At 38.6% G+C, this 22,900-nt stretch overlaps 1 protein-coding gene and 1 non-coding gene across 2 annotated transcripts in view; both read right to left on the bottom strand.

Moving 5' to 3' along the window:
- Positions 1-22,900, bottom strand: part of POLA1 (DNA polymerase alpha 1, catalytic subunit) — a 303,264-nt gene that overhangs the window by 232,380 nt on the left and 47,984 nt on the right. Inside the window, exons 21-26 of the mRNA XM_030305566.2 lie at positions 22,487-22,616; positions 21,877-21,996; positions 20,688-20,787; positions 17,827-17,951; positions 12,430-12,579; positions 11,892-12,014 (exon numbers count right to left, since the gene is read on the bottom strand). Coding sequence (XP_030161426.1) covers positions 11,892-12,014; positions 12,430-12,579; positions 17,827-17,951; positions 20,688-20,787; positions 21,877-21,996; positions 22,487-22,616 — 748 coding nt within the window. The remainder of the gene's footprint in view (positions 1-11,891; positions 12,015-12,429; positions 12,580-17,826; positions 17,952-20,687; positions 20,788-21,876; positions 21,997-22,486; positions 22,617-22,900) is intronic.
- Positions 18,660-18,789, bottom strand: LOC115507971. Its single transcript, XR_003966881.1, has one exon.

Genomic DNA, 22,900 nt, shown 5'->3' with positions numbered 1-22,900 from the left:
CCTACTTAAGTGATGAAAGACAAACAGAAGGCACTAATTCGATTAGCCTTCCCTAGTTTACCAAGCCTGAGCCATAATAAACCCAACCAGCTTGTTTTGTTTTTAAATTTGAGAGGGAAGTGTCTGTAAAGGATCTGACTGTACTGCTGTGAAAAGTACGCTCTAGCCACCAGACGGTGAGGGCTGCTCAAAGTAGATTCTTCCAATTAGCAATAAATGTACCCGGCACGGCTCAGGCAAGGCGGCAAGGCGACAGTGAGGTGACATCTTGTACACCATCAGGTTCAAACACTGGGGCAGCTGATCCATCTGCGGGATGGGAAACCTGCAAGACTGCCAGGTGTGACCTCATCACCCATAAATCTATTACCTGGCCAGATGAGGAAAGGGTGAGCCAGAGAAAAGATCAGTATTTTGGTTAGCAGTGATCCTTTCTCTTCAATCCTGCTATATATGCAATGTGTGAAAAGAGGGGTAAAAAGGGTGTGGGAGAAAGAATAGAGTTATATGATATTTCCCCCTTTCCTCAAGAGCAGTATTACCCAGGGACGCTTGGGTGGCTCAGTTGGTCAAGCGTCTGACTTCGGCTTAGGTCATGATCTTGCGGCTCGTGAGTTCAAGTCCTGCATCAGGCTCTCTGCCACCAGCACAGAACCTGCTTTGGATTCTCGGGTCTCCCTCTCTCTCTGCCACTACCCTATTAGGGCGTGCACTCTCTCTCAAAAATAAAATAAGCGTTGAAAAAAAAAGAGTAGTATTATCCAGGAAATTACCGATACAGATTGACTGAAGAACCAGACAATTAAATCTTACGCCAATTTCTGGGCCACTGGTGAATAGTAGTTAATAACTTCACACTTTTCATCTCTTAACAAGGAAGGAATGGCACTTTCAAAATCATTACTGCTCTGTCATCTTGGTTCAGTGCCAAAGCAAGGAGCTTGAGAACACCTGTCAAATAACACATGACTTGTGAAAAAGAAACATATACCAAAGCAGGTTTATATAAAATGTTCACATATGTAGAAAGAGGACTGAGTTTGGGTTAAGAGTAAGTCACTATCTCTGGTGAGGGTTAGGGAAGAAAGGAGGAGATTTCCAGGACTCGTTTATGTGAGTCAAGTTAGAGTAATGACTCTGTCTCAGCAGAGCTCAGCAAAGCTGACACGATGTCAGTCTCATAGCATTTATCTGCTCATCCTTAGCCACATCCCCAGTGGCTTAGTAATTAAACAGGTAAAATTTAATAGATGAAAATACCATCCCTGTCTTCTCAAATAAGAATGCCTAGTAAAAATGTACCAAGTATCCTTTTTCCTGTTCTGAGTATCCAACCCATTCGTATAAACTCAAAATAGGCTTAAATATCAAGATCCTATTTTTAAAAATGCATCTCCTCCACATGCACTCATCTGTAAGTGCAGAAACTACAAGGCCAGTGTGATCCCAGAGTTAAAGCCAACTAGCACTCACTTTGCAGGCACAGGGTTAGGTACTAAGCGGAACATCAAAACATACAGAGAGTGATCCCTCACAACATGAAGGGAAGTGGAAACTGGAGAATACAGAAACAACATGAGACTATAGGCTTTTGTTTTGCTTGTTAATAAAATCTTTAAGTGTTCTTACTAATTCATGTAGACCCATTTTGAAATCTAATAGTAAAACATCCAGTGTGTGGGTTTTAAAATGTCCATCAACTTATATTGAGACTAAAGAAATTCAACCTTCCTTAAAAAAATAAATCCCGGCACTTTTAAGGTTAGTACTGAAATTTTGAAAGACCTCAGGAAAGGCCAGTCCACACAGCCCCAGGACCACCTGTTACTACTACTGGCACCTAGTGGTGTAATGTGTGTAGGAGGGTGCAGGGTGCTCCTTCTTGACAAAGACTTGTGTAATCAGCACAAAGAGGCTGTTTCTTGTATTCTCCACAGCTTGTATAAGACAAACGTGAGGCAGGGGGCACCTGGGTGGCTCAGTCGGTAGAGCATCCAACTTTAGCTCAGGTCATTACCTCACGGTTCCTGAGTTTGAGCCCCATATCGGGCTCTCTGCTGGCTGCACAGAGCCCACTTTGGATCCTCTATCACTCTTGCTCTCTGCCCCCCCTCCCCATCTATCTATCAAAATCAAATCAAAATAAAATAAAATGAAATAAAATAAAATAATAAAATAAAATAAAATAAAATAAAATAAAATAAAATAAAAACATTAAAAAGGACAAAGATGAGGCAACCATCCCAAAACCTCAGGAAATATAAATGGGATAAAGAAGAAAGTCCATGGCTATCTCCTTGTTGAGGAGCCCATTTCACAGGCAGGTCTTGACATCATGCAGCTCCCTCTGCCCAGATACCTCTAACACCAACCACTTTGTGTCCTCCTAAAGACACACATAATTTTGAATGTTCAAAACCATAAGAGCACATACAAGTGGGTGTCCAGGCCTCTTGGAGGTGCTAGTTTCCAACAGAAAGAAAGATATGGGCAGTCTCAACTTATTTTGAAAAGTCTAAAGTCTTGCAAAAAAAAAAATTCTAAGGTTTTGCTACCATCGGTCACCATACAACACTATTACAACACCACTGACTGCATTCCCTGTGCTGTACCTGTTATTCCCATCACTTACTGTATGGTGACAGATGGCAAGTAGCTCCAACTGTGGTGAGCAGAGCCTAACACATTAACCGGTTGAATCACTATGTTGTACACCAGAAACTAATGTAACATTGTGTGAACTATATTCAGATTAAAAAAAAAAGTCTAGGGGAGCCTTGGGTGGCTCAGTTGATGAAGCGGCCAACTCCTGATTTCGGCTCAGGTCATGATCTCACGGCTTGTGAGACTGGCCCCACATCTAGCTCTGTGTGCACAGCGCAGAGCCTGCTTCTGATCCACTGTCTTGCTCTCTCTGCTCCTCCTCCACTTGTGCTCGCTCTCACTCTCAAAAATAAATAAATGTTAAAAAAAGGAATTTTTAAAAAAATCTCAAGTTTTGGCGATTTTGAAAGAAATACTATGACAGTGTTTTCAGGTATATAAATTCAAACCAGGCCTAAATGTAACCCACTTATTTATCTGTATAAATACAACACCGTGTTAATAAAGCACGAATCATTCCATATACTTCAAATCTTCTGTCATTGCATTTCTCTCAAATTACCGAATGCCTAAGTTATCAATAATTTAGACCAGTCTTCCATGGGTATTTCCAAATTAGCACTTCCTATTGTTTTTTTATTTATTTAAACAGAGAGAGCGTGTGAGCTGGGGAGAGGGGCAGAGGGAGGGGGAGAGAGAGAATCTTAAGTAGGCTCCACACTCGGCACGGAGACTGACACAGGGCTCAATCTCATGACCCTGAGATGACGACCTGACGTGAAATCAAGAGTCAGACAACTTAACCAACTGAGCCATGCAAGCACCCCCTAGTGCTTCTTATTCTTACATTTACCATCACTACTGTCATCGACTTTCAGAAAGGATATAGAGAAATGAACAAGCAAGTGTTGATGTTAACTCATAAAAGTTCATCATTATAAATGATCTGCAGTTAAGATGCCACTTACTTTACTAGAAAGAGGTGTTTCTACAGAATTTAAAGGAATATGAAAAGAACCTAGGCTCCAAAATAACTATTAACTTGTACTATGAAGAATTTCAATTCAGGGGCACCTAGGTGGCTCAGTCGGTTAAGCGGCCAACTTCACCTCAGGTCATGATCTCGCGGTCCGTGAGTTCGAGCCCCGCGTCGGACTCTGTGCTGACGGCTCGGAGCCTGGAGCCTGTTTCAGATTCTGTGTCTCCCTCTCTCTGACCCTCCCCCGTTCATGCTCTGTCTCTCTTTGTCTCAAAAATAAATAAACGTTAAAAAAAAATTTTTTTTAAAAATTAAAAAAAAAAAAGAATTTCAATTCATTTCATGTGAATCGCCACAGATTCTGAATTAGTAGGCGTGAATTAATAACGCTGAATAGTGTTATCAGTTTTGAAGAAATGCCAAGGATGTAGAACCCAAGCACCTCTGAAATACAATAAAAAGGGAATAAAAAGTTTCTGACTTAGAATCTTATTATGTAAACAACTTCAAAAGTGATAAGGAATCTGTGATCAATGAAAAAGGATACTGCTTCCTTTTAACATCCAATATATTCTGCCAAAACATATTAGACCTTCACCTCAGACTTCAAAGAAATTCTCTTCTATTAAAAAAAAAATTAAAATGTCAGGAGGTCAGCTAAAGTTAAAAGTAGTATTATTAAACGGTGGCTATTAAAATTGTGGAGACAGAGGGGCGCCTGGGTGGCGCAGTCGGTTAAGCGTCCGACTTCAGCCAGGTCACGATCTCGCGGTCCGGGAGTTCGAGCCCCGCGTCAGGCTCTGGGCTGATGGCTCAGGGCCTGGAGCCTGTTTCCGATTCTGTGTCTCCCTCTCTCTCTGCCCCTCCCCCGTTCATGCTCTGTCTCTCTCTGTCCCAAAAATAAATAAACGTTAAAATTGTGGAGACAGAGTAGAACTCTCCCCTCCTACCACCCACACAGTTGCCATGGGTCTGGTCTGGCAAGACAATTCTTCACACTGCCATGTCTTAGGTGACAAAAGCATACATTTTTAAGGCAAAAGTTTCCCTTTAACCTACAGAAGGAGAAGGCAGAAAGGAAATTCTGAGAACCAACAGTGCTTCGTCCTTTGGGCATCAAGTTCCCCTCCGAGAACTCTTCAATGCAATGCACTCTTGCCCCCCCAAAACGTACACATGTGCACAGACACACAAAATGTTACACACAATCTCAGAGGACTCACAGACCTACCCTGAGTTCTCCTTTGGTTGACTGAAGTTCTCATATGACCATCTAAGCAAAGGAGAACTTCAAACTCTAAATTTTCATGTGTCCAAAAGATCATTTTCTTTCCTTCCTTCCTTTAAAAGTATAACCTCCTTTACAGTATAACTGCCTCTCTCTTCACCTACTATGACAGAGGGTGTTACATAGGAAAGTGACTTTCCTATTATGCGTGACTCTCCATGAGACCAGAAATCACAAGGTTTTTTTCTGTAAAGGACCAGAAAGTACGTATTTTAAGCCCTGTGGGTCATTTAGTTTCTGTGCTAACTATCAACTCTGCTGCTGTAACCTAACACAAATGGAGGCCCAATAAAATTTTATTTACAAAAAACAGGCAATGGATTAAAGTCAGCCCATGGGTCATGGTTTGTTGATCCCTGGAATAGAGGAACAGAAACAACTCCATAAGGAAGCAAACAAATACAATTAGATCTCTAACAGCATCCCTAAAAATAATTTCCAGAAGGATATAAGATCTAAGTAAGAAAAGAAATTAAGGGAGAATGTCTATGTCATTGCAGGAGGGAAAAGATTTCTCAGGGAAAAATAAACACAGTATACAGGGGGGAATGAATCAAATTATTTGGCATTAAAATAAAAATACAAACTTGTACACATTCAAAGACCACGAATAAAGGTAAAGGACAAGTCACAGTTGAAAAGGTATCTGCAACACATACGACCAAACAAGGACTAGCCTTTGAATTCCTAACAAGAAACAGCATGAGACCTACGACCCAAAGAAAGAGAAAGAAAGAGGGCATATACACACATGGGCAGTTCGGAGGAGAAAAGTGAAGAGTTAAAACAAATGGAAAGACGCTCAACTTTAACTAATACTTGGGGAAATGCAAATTAAAATCACAATGAGATGCCATTTCACACTCATCTGGCAAAAATTAAAAATTTAGAAAATAACAAGTGCTGACAAGGATGTGGAACACTAAAGATTTTAAGTGTGTAGTGAGTTGAAAATCCCTCGATAGAAAAAGAAACAACAAATTCAAAGAGACAAAACTGTATTTCAAAATCATTTCCAGTTTTCTTTAAATTAACCTCAGATACTGTGACTGAGTGGGTCAGGTTTTATGATCCTCCGGACACAGATATGAATTTAGCTATGTGAAAGAATTAGCTTGCTGTGATAAATTAAATGACTGTTGTCATTTAATCAAAGGTCACAGGTCACATAGTGCTTGTGGCTGTGCAGATTTCACTCTTGGTAATACAGTAGAGACACTCATGCCTATGGGGCACTGTACCACAGCACCGTTTATAAAGGAAAAAAAACTAAAGGGACAACTTGGAAACCTGAAAACACGGACAGTGGGAGAACAAAAAATACACTGGGCTATATTTATTTAGTGAAATATTATACAAGAGGTAACAAGAATAAATCAAATCTAAAAATGCATCAATATGGATATACTTAAAAAGTGGAAAATAGACTAGGGGTTTTCCCCCACTTTTTTCCCTCTACTTGCTTTGGGGGGTAAACTGCAAAACAATGATGTATAGCATGACACATAAATGGTGAAAACTTTTAATGCACCACTGGTATAAATGTTGGTTGTAAAAGCAAAAAACCATGGGCAAAAAGGATAAAAACCCTTAGAAAGCAGTTACCTCTGAAGAAGAGAAAAGAATGAGAAAGGGCAGGAAAGAACCAGTCTTCAAATGTTTCTATAATATTTTACTGCTTTTAATTTTTTTAGAAAACTACACTCTTTAAGAAAAAAAGATTGGAAAAGTGAAATTTTTGCTTCTTTCTAGATAAAGATGAGTGTCCCTTAGCACTTAATTATGAGATTCTCCATTCATTCTCCTTCTCCATGGACACCAATAGAGGCGACAGCCCGTAGGCCCGAAAGCCATTCCAAAGGGCTGCTGACAGACACTACCACATCACCAAAAGACTCTCAGGAAGGCTTGCTTGGAGCGCGTTGTCGTGCAATGACCTGGATACATGTTCTAAATGCACAAATTTCAGGTCCAAACGCCAGTGAAAGCTAGGCAACTACAACCGGGTGGCAAGGACTCATGTCAGCCTACCGGGTGAGAAAGTGAAAACACACAGGATCTATGCCCAAACATGAGAGCATATGTTCACTTTAAAATGCAACCAGAAATCCAGACCACAAATCGTTTTATCAAGAGCACAGAAATAACAGAGTGCAGAAATAAAACAATACCAACATCAGCAAGTACTAATTATTCCATAAAGACAAATATTACCAGTACACTAAGGATTACACAATGAATGTGCTTATAAGTATAGAGTAAGTTTAAAATCCCTTTTAAAAAAAAAACCCCAAAACCCAAGGAAGCAAAATTATGTATCAAAATCATTTCAACTCTCTTTGGATTAGCCGGATACTGTGACTGAGTCATGTAGTGTAGCCTCATGGCCAGATGTATGAATTTAGCTATGTGATAGAAGAATTTGCTTGCTATGATACATTCGATGGTTGTTCTTATCAATAAAAACTTGGAATTCAAAAAACATCATTATTTTAAAATAGGTTAGACATCATTATTTTAAAATAGGTTAGACTCTTACAATCCTTTGGTCCATCGTTAGCCTTTAACAGTTTCAAAATTAATCAAAGTTGAAATGTGGACAGATTTGTGTCACTAAATGGCCTTCACTATTGTTCACAGAATAAAAACTCTTAATTGATTAATGATCTCAGGGTGTCTATCGCCATCTAGTGAACAGTCACTTCAATTACCACACCAGTCTCTTGACAACCGTTGTCTTGGCTGGTTTAAAATCTATGTCCACTCAGTGCTATCAACTTGCCCAGTATCTTTTTTTTATGTCTCTCTACACATACATTGAGAACAAATACAAATGTAGGTGATATTTATACTGATTCACTTTTGAGTGTCTATAAACTAAGTTTCCACATTACTTCTCTGAAAACACTGACTTCATTATTTTTAAATAACTTGCACACTATGAGGTCCCTCATACAATTTTTTTAACCATTAACTAATTCCTCTACCACTGAGCAATTAAAGAGTTTAAGTGTGAAAGATCACACCTGGGAAAAGACAATATTGATGTCCATTTGACATAACTATTAGCATTTTTATTATAAACTTGTTTATAAAAGTACAATTAGTAATTACCCTGAGTACTCTAGCAGCCGTAACACATTTGATTACAGAAATTATTAGGTCACCAGAGCCAAACCTGCATGATTCCAACAAAACTAAGCACACACAAAATAGACCTAAAAACAACAAGGGAGAGGGGCTTACAGTCTCCCCAGACTGTATATTAATCCATATTCAAATGCAAAATTTCCTAATCTTTTAGATGACATGCTACCAGGTTTCCTTATTCATTTCCACCTGAACCTTAATCTAATTTATCCTACAAGGACTTGAAAAGCAAACAACTTCTAAGATCTTGAAGTTATTGTACTGTTTTGTCCACTCCATCTCCTTACAAAAAAGACAAGTGTGATAAGTCATAAAGGTATTCCAAAATTTCAGCCAAGTGACTCTCATTGTACACTTTACCTCTCCTACCTCTTTAATAATCAAGAAACGTTTGGGGCACCTGGGTGGCTCAGTCGGTTAAGCGTCCGACTTCGGCTCAGGTCATGATCTCACGGTCCGTGAGTTCGAGCCCCGTGTCGGGCTCTGTGCTGACAGCTCAGAGCCTGGAGCCTGCTTCACATTCTGTGTCTCCCTCTCTCTCTGACCCTCCCCCGTTCATGCTCTTTCTCTGTCTCAAAAATAAATAAAACATTAAAAAAAAATCAAGAAACGTTTGAAATCACAAAGGTCTAATAGTATATATGCAAAATGCTAGTAAACCCAAGAATGATTACCATAGAGAATATTTCCATCCACCAGTGCTAATAATTATCACCAATACTTTAACAATCAGTTTTATTTTAGTAAATAATTTCTGTAGGTGGCTTTGAATCTTCTTCTAGAATAAGATTTCCAGGGAGCAACCGTGTAATTATTATTTCTCATTAACCTCCCATTACTTTCAAGGCCGACTTTCCGTAGTTGTTATATTTTTTTATTTGTGGGAAGGAGCAAAGGGGAAAGAGACAAGGGGAAAGTAGAAACCAAGTATTTAAATCACATACAATTATTTCTAGACGTGTCTGAAACGTTTTGTTTCTTAGTGGAGAGAGCAGAGGTTTTTTTTAATAGTTTATAAAGATTTGTTACTGCTATATTTTATACAACAGCAAAATTAAAAATGAGTTTAAATACCCTATTAAAGATCAAGCTAAACAAAAATATTGCCCTTAAAGTACAATGGATTAGGGGAGTGGGGGAGATCACTGGACAAATTTGGGGCTTATCATTATCAACAGTGCCCTTTTAAGCTTGTGGATTTCTGAGCCAATGCAGAAAATGTAACAACAGGGATTTCCCAACAGCAAGAGGCACTCTCCAAGGGAGTAAATTGTCAACTATTGCCTCTCGTGAGAAACTTAAGAGTAACCTTGATCCAATCTCAATAGTCAACCCATGTATTATCACCCAGTTGGGGCAAAGTGAGTGCATTTCCTAATACAAAAATAAGATGGTATTCTATCAGAAGCCACTGGATATATACACAGAAATAAAATTTAAATAATATTAAAGTAAACTTAGCCTAAGAAACTGAAAACATCCTTCCCTCACTTCAACTAGCTCCTGAAATGCCTGTATCTTCCCGTGTAAAAAGGGCCTGTGTCTTGAGATGAGTAGCAAAAAAGATGTCCTTTGAGGAGTAAGAGAATATAAACAGAAGCACAGTCATGAAAGACACCATGAGATGGGGTAGATAATACTACTGTAGTAAAAGCCTTATAATCAGGAAAATATGGATCCCAATTCAAAAGAATCACTTGTTACGCTTCGCCTCTGAGTCTTAGCTTCCTCATCTGCAAAATGGGAATGTTATTAGCCATACCAGTGGATTCTTGTGGGGTTTTAGAGAAATAATTCATCTGGAAGCTTCTCATATATTGCTGGTGTCTAATACATGTTTTGCCCTTCCTCACTGTGCCCTGAGCCAAGTCTATGAGATATGGGTGTCAACACCGGAGCACCTCTGAACATCCTGTTTGTTTCATGCCAGCAAGATCTCCACTAATACAGGAGCCACTACTCACATGTGGATAATTAAATTTATTTTCATTATAATTAAATAAAACTCAAAATCCAGCTCCTCAGCAAGTCGACGCTAGCCTGATATCAAATGCTCACTAGCCACGTGGGCTAGTGGCCTATTGTATTAAAACTACAGATGGAGAAAGTTTTCATCATCTCAAGATTTACCGGACAGTGCTGGTCTAGACTCTAAAGCAGGGATCAGGAAATCTGTTTTCTGAAAAGGGCCAGATGGCAAATATTTTAAGTTTTGCAGACCATGCAAGTCTCCACCATGACTACTCAATTCTGCTACTGTAATGCAAAAAAAACCACAAACAAAACATAAACAAATAACCGTGGCTGTGTTCCAATAAAACTTTACTTACAAAAATAGATGGCAGGCTGAATTTAGCCCATGGGCCATAGTTTTGCCATCCCTGAGCATTCCACTCATAACCACGAACTACCTCCTTAAGGTTGAGTAGTCTCAAATCCACTGGCAGGAATAAATAGCTTACGGGAGTGAAAGGGAATTTAATATTTAACATAACTCTTCCTTTACAAATTAAGAAAAACCCACACAGGTGGGGCTAAAGCAAGTGAAGCTTATATTGTCACAAAGTGACAGTATCTCAAATCGGTTTCATATCTGGCTCACCTTTCTAAAGCCAGTAACTCTCAATCCCTAACTCCACTCCTCATCTATTCCTGGAATTGTGGACTTCTATATCCAACTGCCTACTTAACATGCCTAGAGATCTATTACAAATCTCAAAACCAAAAGAGTACTCTTAATCCCTCTCTCCCAGATTTCTCTTTTATACGTACATACGTATATATGTACATATATACATACTTACTTAAATTTTAGTTAGTTAACATACAGTGCAATATTGGTTTGCAGAGTAGAATTCAGTGATTCATCAGGGGCACCTGGGTGACTCAGTCAGTTGGGCGACCGACTTCAGCTTAGGTCATGAACCCACGGCTTGTGGGTTCAGGCCCCGCGTCGGGCTCTGTGCTGACAGCTCAGAGCCTGGAGCCTGCTTCGGATTCTGTGTCTCCCTCTCTCTCTCTGCCCTACCCCACTCATGCTCTGTCTCTCTCTGTCTCAGAAATAAACATTAAAAAAAAAAAAGAATTCAGTGATTCATCACTTACCTACAACATCCAGGGCTCATCACAACAAGTGTCCTCCTTAATGCCCATCACCCATCTAGCCCATCTCCCACCCTCCCTGTTCTCTACTGTTAAGACTTTCTTGGGATTTGTTTCCCTCGTGCAGATTTCTCCATCCTAGTAAATGGCTCCATAAGCGAACCAGCTATAGGGCTGACATGGAGGCATTCTCCTTCATCTCTTCCTTTCCCCTGTACTCCAACCTAATACACAGGCAAACTTGCTTCCTGATGTCACTTTGCTCTCATTCCTGTTACCTCCTAAAGAAGCCTTCCCTGACCAATTTAAACCAGCCATCTTAACATCAAACTAGCCCATCACCCTGTTTTAATTACCAGCACAACATTTAGTTCTACCACATCCTCTTATTTTTTATGTTTGTTTATTCATGTATTTACAAGTCTATTTTCCCAAACTACCCTCTCCCCATCCCAAGGCCCCACCGCATGCCACTTTATACCTCTGCTCTAGACAGAATGTGACCTGCATGATGCAGGGGAACCTTTTATGTCTTGCTCAACACTCTACCCCCTTCACAATGTCTGGTACAGAGTAGATGCTCAATAAATACTCTGTCAATGGATGAATGAACGGATCCATACTTACAAATCTATCTGTCTTGAATTTGTCCCAAGAAAGGGGCATTTGAAGCTGTGTAACTAGGTAACAAACTTGGCTCTCCCATGCTGTAACACGTATAGTTAAAAACACTCTCATCTTTAGAGCTATGAATGTGACACCATTTACCTCCCTTCCTTTGTAGGTCACCAAAGCAGCCAGTGGTTTGGCGTAAAATCTGCTGTAGGAAAATCCCAGGCAGCCATACATACTATTTGCTGTGAGCTTCAAAGCCTTCTGTCGAATGTCATACTGTAGGCACACAAGGACAAAAGACAAACAACAATATTTGCAGATGCTTAATAATTACATTAGATCTCTTTCTAGACCACCAATGACAAGGAGTAACCCTCCATGTCCAGGAAAAAAAAGAACTCGTAGCACACTCAGCCCATCCTCCCAGATGCATGATTCCCTGACCTTCTGGAAGCAAGCAAACACAGACTCCAAAGCTCCCAGAAGTGAGAAGGGTTTGGTCCAGATAGGGCTTTGCAGATAGAGGTGTCTTCCATTCTGAGGCATTCTAGTGTTTGTGAATGTGTTTCCTGCCCACAAACTTAAAATAAGTCCATGAGTTGCCCACAGCATCATCTGTAAAACACTACTAGATAATCAAATTCTAAAAGCAGAGACTGTCACTCAGATGCCTCTCAGTGAAAAGACATACCTGAAGAACCAGGTCTGGATTTAAATCTTGCTGTTTCATTAGTTGTTTGACTTGCTTTCTCCTCTCTACCAGCTTCCGGATCTCTCTGGGCAAAATGCCCATTTCTAAGTTTGGGTCTGGCAGCTCAGGGATCTGTTCTTGTTCTCCATCCTGACGAACATACAACAGAAATTTCAGACAAATCAAGCTTTCATAAAACAATTTTCAAAAATAATATTTTGTGGGCAATGATCACATCTTGAAAAGCTACTTTCTTGCCTAACTATAGGTCAACAGCATATGGGTGGCAAAGAAAAAGCTGAGAACAAGTCCACACTGCCCTCTTCTCCCACTTCTAACAGCCTCGTTCCCAGTATCTCCCCTCTCTCATTATTGACAAACGCAGATATCATTTAAAGGGATCAATTTCTATATATATTCCTCTCCTCTCTTCAAAAAGATTGGGGAGCAACATGTTTGGGGAAATTGTTTTGAAAAGAAACACTGAGACCTCTAGGATTTACTGAAAAAAAAAAAAAAAACTGCAGCACAACTCCTGTTTTAAGTCACACATACTCCCAAACAAAATGCCATTAACACTTTTACAACTACAGAGAATCGTGGCAATTACTGTGAATATTTTCCACTAAAAACTAGAACCCCAAATACTAAATCAGCAAATTTCCTTCAGGAATTTGGAGCACATATTTAAATAGGCCGTGAAATTTCTAAAAATTAATATATACATGTTCCTTAGCATTTATATAGGACCTTTTATCTGTAAATTGCTCTGCAATTGGTAAAAGAATAGCAACATTTTAGAATAGTAACCAGCAGTTTTCTTATATGAAAATTTACAGCAGCAAAAAGCAGGAAAAGCATTAGACCATTTTTCTGAAGCCTCCATTAATTCTATTAACAGGCTGAAAAGAAAAGCCAGGCACACTTGCCCTTTCAAAGGTTCACAATTAAAAATAAACCTCTTGGCTTCAAGTATGGCAAGTCAATGCCATTTGATAACCCAGCCTTTACTAGGTATCTGATTTTATAAAGATCAATATTTTCAAATGAACAATCTTATAATAAACAGGGACCTATTGTTTTTGAAAACAGCAGACGATGATAGCAAACCTATTAAAGAGATCTTGGTACACATTCCCATTTATTTACAGCAACTAGAGAGGTCAAATAAAAACTTAACTGAAAGGATCTGGCCCAGCTCAACCAACACTAGCTGTGTGGCACTAGCTACTTTGAGGATCAAATACTGCACAAAACAATGATATAGAACCTATAAACTGCTACGTGTAGAGTATTTCTTAGATGACCTTTAAGGTCCCTTCCAACTCTGAAATGATTCCATTATATACCTGAAACCCTAACTGGAAAGCTCAAATAAACAAAACAGTGGAGGGGAATGAAGGAGGTCGGATCACAACAATTATCACAAGGCTCACATACTATAGCAGGACAGAGCCCAACGAACATTATTAGTCAAGTGCAGTCACCACCCTTTGGAGATGTCTACCCAAATTCCTTCTCTGTAAGATTATCCTCTAGTCCCACAGAAAGGCCCATCCTTAGCAGCCATGTTTGTACTCTCTGAACTCACTCCTGTGGTCACAGCATATGGTACCAGGCATGCTCACCCACTTAAGCAAGCCTTTAAGATTCTCTCTTCTGGGAAGACAGAAGTGGGGCTAAAAAACAGCTCCAAAGCATGTGGTTGGAACTAAAAGACATGTGAAATCTGGAGTGGGAGAGTAAATACACATCTTCTGCCACAGGTACAAAGAATCAGAGAAAAACAATATATAGAGATAATATTTTACTTTATTACTTTACATCTTTTCCTGTTAGAGAACCACATCTAATCAAATTCCCTACTGAGAGTCAGTTATATAAGCTTTACATATGAAGAACCACACATTAAGTTATTAAGCCCTACGTAAAACTGTTGACTAATCACTAGATTAAAATCAATGTGAAATAATTCAAAACATTCTTTCAAAAAGATTCACCGTGTAGTGCAAGGAATCATTAAGAAAGGCTTACATGGCCAAAATTTAAAAGAATAAAAATACCAAGTGTTGGAGATGATGTGGAACAACTCACATTCATGGCTAGTGGGAATGTGTAACACGGTATAACTACTTAGGAAAATAATTCGGCAGTTTCTTTTCAGGTTAAACACATACTTCCCATACAAACCAGCCAATTCCCTCCTTAGGTATCTACCCCCCAAAACAAAAGCACATGTCCAGAAAAAGATGTGAATGTTCATAGCAGGCTTATTAATAATAGCTACACACTGAAAACCCAAATGCTTATTTCAGGAAACTAGATAAATAAAGTGTGGAATACTTCTCAGTAACACAAAGGAAAGAACTACTGATAATGCAACAACATGCATGAACCTCAAAAACATTATGTTGAGCAAAAAAGCCAGATACCAAAGAGTACATAATGTACCACTCCACTTATATGAAGTTCCAGAATAAGCAAAACTAAGTGATGGTGACAGCAGAAGTCAGATCAATGGTCAATTGATGGTGAAGGGGCCTAACAACAAAGGCATGAATGATATACCAAAACTAATGGGATGAAACTAACGCAGTACTTGCCGGAAAATTCATAGCTGTAAGTATCTATATTAGCAGAAAAGATTTCAAATCCATAACCTAACCTTCCACCTTAAGAAATTAGAAAAATAAGGGCAAACTAAACCAACAAAAGCACAAAAAAGGAAGAAAGATTATAATGGAAATACAGGAGATAGAGAAAATTACCAAAACCAAAGTTCTTTCTTTGTAAAGATCAGCGAAACTGACATACTTTTAGCTATATTGACAAAAAAAATGACTCAAATTACTAAAATCAGGAATAAAAGAGGGATATTACTAATGACCTTAAAGAAACAACGATTAGAAGGGAATACCATGAACACTTTTATGACAACAAATTAGATAAACCTACATGAAATAGACAAGTTCCTAGAAAGACCAAAATGAACTCAAGGAGGAATAGAAAGTCTGAATAGACATAAAACGAAGATTGAATTGGAAATCAAAAAAAAGAGAGAGAAAGAAAGAAATCTTAAGACTAGATAATTTAGGGGCGCCTGGGTGGCGCAGTCGGTTAAGCGTCCGACTTCAGCCAGGTCACGATCTCGCGGTCCGGGAGTTCGAGCCCCGCGTTAGGCTCTGGGCTGATGGCTCAGAGCCTGGAGCCTGTTTCCGATTCTGTGTCTCCCTCTCTCTCTGCCCCTCCCCCATTCATGCTCTGTCTCTCTCTGTCCCAAAAATAAATAAACGTTGAAAAAAAAAATTAAAAAAAAAAAAAAAAGACTAGATAATTTAACTGGTGAACTCTACCAAATATTTAAAGCAGAATTAACATGAATCCTTCACAAATTCTCCAAAAAAAAAAAAAAAAAAAAAACCAAAACAGAAGAGGAGGAAACACCTCCCAACTCATTCTATGAGGCTATTATTATCCTAATACCATACCAAAACAAGACAAAAACAAGAAAAGACAAATATATACCAAAAGCCCTTATGAATACAAACAAAAAACTTTTCAACAAAATACTAGCAAACTGAAAGCAGAAATATATAAAAAGGATTATACACCAAGACCAAATGGAATTTATCCCAGGAACACAGAACAACACATGAAAATCAATGTCATATGCCATATTAAAAGAATAAAGGACAGGGGCACCTGAGTGGCTCAGTCAGCTGAGCATCCAACTTCAGCTCAGATCATGATCTCGCTGTTCCGGAGTTCAGTCCTGCACTAGGCTCAATGCTATCAGCACAGAGCCTGCTTGGGATCCTCTGTCCCCCTCTCTTCCTGCCCTTCCCGCGCGCGCGCACGTGCACACACACACACACACACACACTCTCTCTCTCTCTCTCTCTCTCTTGAAAATGCATAAACATCTAAAAAAGGAAAACAAAACATAAAGAGAATAAAGGACAAAAAGCACATGATCATCTCAATAAAGAAAAAGTAGTTGACAAAATCCAATACCCATTCACGATAAAAACACGCAACAAACTAGGAACAGAAGGGAATTTCCTCAACCTGATAAACGCCATCTATGGAAAACCCCCAGTTAACATCATACTTAATGGTGAAATAAAGGCTGGATACTTTCCCCCTAAGACCAGGAACAAGAAAAAGGTGTCTGCTCTTGCCAATTCTATTCGGTATTGTACTGGAGGTTCTAGCCAGAGCCATTAAGCAAAAAAAGAAGAAGGAATATAAGGCAGCCAGATTATAAAGAAAGAATTAACACTACTTTTGCAGATAACATACAATATGTAGACAACCCTAACAAATCCACAGAACTATTAGAGCCGATAAATGACTTCAGCAAAGTTGCAGGATACAAGATCAGTTCACAAAAATCAGTTACATTTCAATACACTAGCAATGCACAATCCAAAAATAAAATAAACAATTTCACTTACAATAGCATCAAGAATGAAATATTTAGGAATAAATTTAATAAAAGAAGAGTTGTACAGTGAAAACTAGAAAACATCACTGAAAGGAATTAAAGACCTAATTAAATGGAAAGACCTAATTTTCATGGATTGGAAGGCTTAACATTAAGATGGCAATACTTCCCAAATCAATCTAAAGATCCAGTACAATCCCTATCAAAAGCAGAGCAGGCATTGTTGCATAAACTGACAAGATGATTCTAAAATAAATGTGTGATTTATATATATGTGTGTGTATATATATATATAAATATATACGTACCATATATCACAGATATGTCATATATATCAAATATATCCTACATATCATATATATCATAAAAATGTGATACAGATCCATACAATGGAATAGTATTCAGCAATAAAAAGGAATGAAGTACTAATACATGCTATAGTGCAGATGAATCTTGACAACAGTATGCTAAGTGAAATAAGCCCGACATAAAAGGTCACATATGATTCCATCTATGTGAAATGTCCAAAGTACATAAACCTACGGAGGCAGAAAGATTACTAGTTGTCAAGGTCTGGAAGGAAAGGAGGGAGTGAGGGAGGGTACAGCTAAAAGGTAGGGGGGTTCTTTGGGGAGTAACGAAAATGCCCTAAAATTGACTGTGGCAAAGGTTGCAAACTCAGTGACTACACTAAAAGCCATTAAATTGTACACTTGAAATGGATGAAATGCATGGTATATGGATTACATCTCAATAAAGTTGTTAAATAAAAATGATACAGAACAAGTGAAAATTTCCATCTACTCAACCTTCCCCCTGTTTTGACCACTAAGAAAAGACAAATTGTATCCTTAAGAGGAAAAACTAGAATGCTAACCCCTTTGGTTCTCTTCCTTCTTTAAACAGTGTTTTTAATCTCAATTTAAAGAGCCCCCAAATTGAATACCAACCTCTGTAGCTTTATGTGCCTCTGAAGCAACTCTTTGCACTGTCGTAAAACAAATATTGAATTCCTGAATGATGGAAGGATACAAACTGTTGAAGTCCAGGAGCAAAATAAACTTATCATATAAACCTGCAATAAAAAAGTCATGTTACAAAAAGCCTTTAAGAAAAAAGGAGGTGGGGGAAGGGGGGTTACAAAAAAGCAGATGTGTCAAAACATAACATTAGAAGAACTACAGAATGTAGTATGTATATTAAATACAATATAACATTGACAGCTGTGAGTTACACCAATAGAAAAAAGTACTCAACTATCACTCCATAAAAACAACTTGTATTAGAGTGAAAACTCAGGTCACCAAAGAGGAAAAAAGAGATCCTGTCTTACCTTGAAACCAGCTACAATGAACCTTTCCACAGCAGGCCCAAAGTACGCCATTATGATGGGCAAACACCTTCTCATATCAGTTACTTTAGATAGGCGTCATATCCATTTCAAAAAAATGTTGTAAAATTCTCCTTCAAGTAAGCATTCACTCCCACCTACCCTACCACCTCTGCCCCCAAAATATTTAGTGATCCATATATATATATATATATATATATATATGTGTGTGTGTGTGTGTGTGTATACACATATATGTGTGTACACATATATATGTAATACACATATGTAATATGTGTATACACACATATATATACATATACACATATATATATATACACTCACTGGTGTGTGTGTGTGTGTATATATACATATTTTACCATCATAAGAATAAAATGGGAAGCCCACTCACCTGTACACAAATGGTGTTAAAATCAGACAAGAGACATATATAAATGTCAGCAGTGGAACGATCCACCCTTTTCACTTGCAAAGGGTGAACAGAAAGCTACTATATTTCTCTAGGACATTTACAAAGAGTTATCTTCACCTTAAGAAGAAACTGAATCAAAATAAATGTCCAGTATTAAAAAAATAAAACCAACAGCAAACATATTGATAGCATACTCTGTCAAGCACTATACCAAACAGTCATTTTATGGGTGACGTACAGCGAGGAGGGCACTTACTGGGATGAGCACTGGGTGTTGTATATAAGTGATGAATCACAGGAATCTACTCCTGAAGCCAAGAGCACACTGTATACACTGTATGTTAGCTAACTTGACAATAAATTATATGCAAAAAATAAATAATCATTTTTTTCCTTAAATCCCTGTGTGGGAGATTTTTTTTTTTTTTTTGAATTCTAGTGTAGTCAAGGGACGCCTGGGTGGCTCAGTCAGTTAAGGGTCTGACTTCAGCTCAGGTCACGATCTCGTAGTTTGTGGGTTCAGGCCGCACATCGGGCTCCATGCGGACAGCTCAGACCCTGGAGCCTGCTTCACATTCTGTCTCCTCTCTCTCTGCCCCTCCCCCACTCACGCTCTGGCTCTTTCTCAAAAAATAAACATTAAAAAAAATTTAATTCTAATGTAGTCAAAAATAAAATTCTGGGAGCACCTGGGTGGCTCAGTCAGTTGAGCAGCAGACTTCAGCCCAGGTCATGACCTCACAGTTTCTGAGTTTCAGCCCCACATTCAACGATGCTGACAGCGCAGAGCCCACTTCAGATCTTCCGTCCCTCTCTCTCTGCCCTTCCCCGCTTGCGTTCTCTCTCTCAAAAATAAACAAACATTTAAAAAATTCTGGTGTAGTTAACATACAGTGTTGTATTAATTTCAAGGGTCTATATTTCTATCTCCATTTTACAGAAGAGGAAAACAAGGCTTACAGAGGTTCAAGAGGGAGCCCAAGATCACACAGACAGAATTTAAGCCTAGATCTATCTAACACCAAAGGACTACAGATCTTTTTCAATACAACTAATAAAAATCACTCTTTTTAAAAAGCTTATTTGAGAGAGAGAGGGAGAGAGAGCAAGCACGCACAAGCAGGGGAAGGGCAAAGAGGGAATGAGAGAGAATCCCAAGTAGCCTAACAACACAGGGCCCGACGCAGGGCTAGAACCCACAAACCGTGAGATCATGACCCAAGCCGAAATCAACACTTGGAAGCTTAACTGACACAGCCACCCAGGTGCCCCAATAATAAAATCACTTTTGTCAAAAATGTCTCCTACTCAGAGTTCAAGTTACTTGATAAAATTCACATTATTCCCATACAACGATGTAAATACACTTAACGCTACTTAACTGTACACTTAAAAATAGTTGAGGGTTAAAAAAAAAAAAAGATCCTGTCTAGCTCTGCATACCACCAAACATCTTCTTTGCCATTAATGACAGTAAGAACTGGTTACTCTGCTGTTAAAGTTCAATGTGGTGGTTACTGTCCGTACTCCCTTTAACTTTGCCGTCCAGCCTAATGGGTCCTGGCAGCTCAGGCAGAGGCAGAGCCAGCCCTCCAGAGCAGATGGGACAAGCCACAGGTGCTCCCACCAGAAGGCAAAGGGCTCTATACTGGTCTAGGGGCTAGCAAACTCTGTGCAGACCCAACTGAGCCTACCCCTTCTTTGTGTACCACTCACGAGCCAATAATAGTGTTTACATCCTTAAACGGTCAAAAAAATTTTTTTAAAACAGACTATCTCATGATATGCAAACATTACACAAAATTTAAACTTCAGTGTCCATAAACAAAGCTTTCTTGGAACGCAGCAAATAAAAAATATTCATGTTAATTCAGGTCAGGTGACTGGCAAACGAGATTTTCAAAAGAACCTAAAACAAAATAAGGTCATTACAAGACCCTATTTGCTAACCTAGAAAATACAATTCAGGTCTTCTAGCTTCTCAAGCCCAGGTCTGCATTAAAAATTCCTTAACACCAGGGGCAAAGCAACCGGCCGCACAGCCTCACCAGCTTTAGGGTCCAGTACCAAGCCTCCGGCATAAGCTGCTTTCTTACGTCCTTTCTTGTATTTATTGGCATCTCCATCGAGGTCTTCATCTTCATCTCCCTAATGTCAAATGGAATGACAACTTCAGCAGCCAGCAACTAATAAACTAATTAAGAAGTTTTAGGATTCCCCCTTCTCCAACCGCAGTACACAGTTCTAACAAACAACCTTCACTTTTAGCTAGTGGTCCCACCTCTGTGGAACAACAGTTACTGTAACATGCTCACAAACCCAAAGGCCAAGCGTGGGAGTTGCCAAAACATTGTAGCCCTGAGTTAATACATATGCAAATTTTACTTGAAAACGTTTCTGAATTCATAGAACCTTTTATTTTTAAATCAATGGATACTAAAAATACAACACTTCATATTCCGTAAAATCTAAGGTAGTAGAAGAGTCCGCTTAAATTCATCACTCTAACAATCATGATGCAGAAATATAAACTATTTCATACAGATATAGTCATTATTCTAATTTGGACACCTTAAAATGAGTGTGTCTGTAGACTGAAAATTCATTCCAGGTAGCTTATTAATAACCAATTAATATTCAATACCTCAGCAGAAGTCAAACTCCTGTAAGTTAATATTCTTTATACCAATTTTGATGTGCACAAAGCAAATCCAGGAAGGTGAATCATCTTAACATTAAATTCCCCTTTTGAGTCAAATGGCTATCAGTGCTAACAAAACAGTAGCTAAGTTTTAGTTTCAATGTCAAGGAGGCCACTTCAGAAAACTGACTGTGGTGACCTGATCCTGCTAGCACATAAAGCTGCAACAAAGCAACAAAAAATAAAGGCTCGTGCATTTAAGGAAATAAAAGGTTTAACTGGCATCTAACTTTGGATACAGCTAGGGTGGCGCAATACCTTCCTTGTATGGTCATCCATCAAAGAGGCTTAATGCTATCCTCAAAGTAGTTCATATTTCACATAAAATTTTTATCTACACAGAAAAAAGTAAAGAAGGAAATCACCACCGAAACACAAAGGAACAAATCTGACACGGTTTTGAGAGTATACAGAGGATTCATTATTTTGGAAGCACAAGTTATCACCGTGATAAAAGCCACCTAAGTAATAAAAGGGGAGAGGATTTAAAAAAAAAAAAAAAAAAAAAGCAAAACCCTATGCAATTGTGGACCCACCAGTTTTTGCTGAGGCTTTCTGAAAATCTGCTTGTCAGGCACAATATAGTTGTTTTCATAAAATGCATGAAGCAACAAGAACTCATTACGTTCAGATCGTCCGCCCATCAGGGTCCTAGACTATGAAAGAGAATGTTTTAAATTTGAGCTCAAAACCCTAACAAATAACAAACAAAACCAACTTTGAGGTGGTAAATTTAATCATGGCACCTCTTCCACAATCATTCTTCCTAATAAGAGCTGCTTTAAAAATAAGAAGGTACAAAATTAATCCTAACGTTTTAAGCACTATAGTTAAAAAGAGACAAAGAAAGCTTAAAATACTGGCAACTTGGGCTATTTCTTTACTGCCAAATAGACCGTTCCGCAAATCAGACACATCCAGATGTTAGAGATGATCCTTATGTTCACCCAAATTTCAACATAGTCTGCACCTGGTTTTCCTCCCCTTCTCACAGCCAGTTCATTTTACAAAAGAAGCCCAGCTTTCAGAGTACAAGTTACTCATTTTATAAGCATGCATTTAGGCTCATTATCATATAACAACTACCCCAAGCAAACACTGAATCCAACAGGAAATGCTTTTTCCCCCTTTCTAAGTTAAATTTACCATAATGTTCCCGGCGATGTTAGTGATCTGCAATGCTAATGGAAGAACATTTAGCTCACACATGATCTGCAAAATGAACCTGGCATCTTTCCAGGTGTGTTCCAACAGGTACAACAGATGAGAAGATTCACTGTACAGAAAAGTAAGAATGAAACAGAATCAAGTAATTAAAGGAAACAATGACTATAATCAGGACTTCATAAAATATTACAAAAAAATTTGCTATGATTAACTTCAGAGCAATGGCACCTTGGCTTTGGAAACAATTTAAAATAAGGTTAGTATGAAACTACGAATTCATTCATGTCACTGATCCCAATGCCCTTCTCCAAAACACACACACAAAAAATTCCATAAATACAAAGTAAAGTTATGCATTAACTACAACCTGGAAACTACCCAAATCGATATATT

This window comes from Lynx canadensis, chromosome X (genome assembly GCF_007474595.2).
Source record: "Lynx canadensis isolate LIC74 chromosome X, mLynCan4.pri.v2, whole genome shotgun sequence".
NCBI classification, from domain to species: Eukaryota; Metazoa; Chordata; class Mammalia; order Carnivora; family Felidae; genus Lynx; species Lynx canadensis.
Note: the sequence above shows the minus strand (reverse complement) of the source record. Positions and strands in the feature narration are given on the sequence as shown.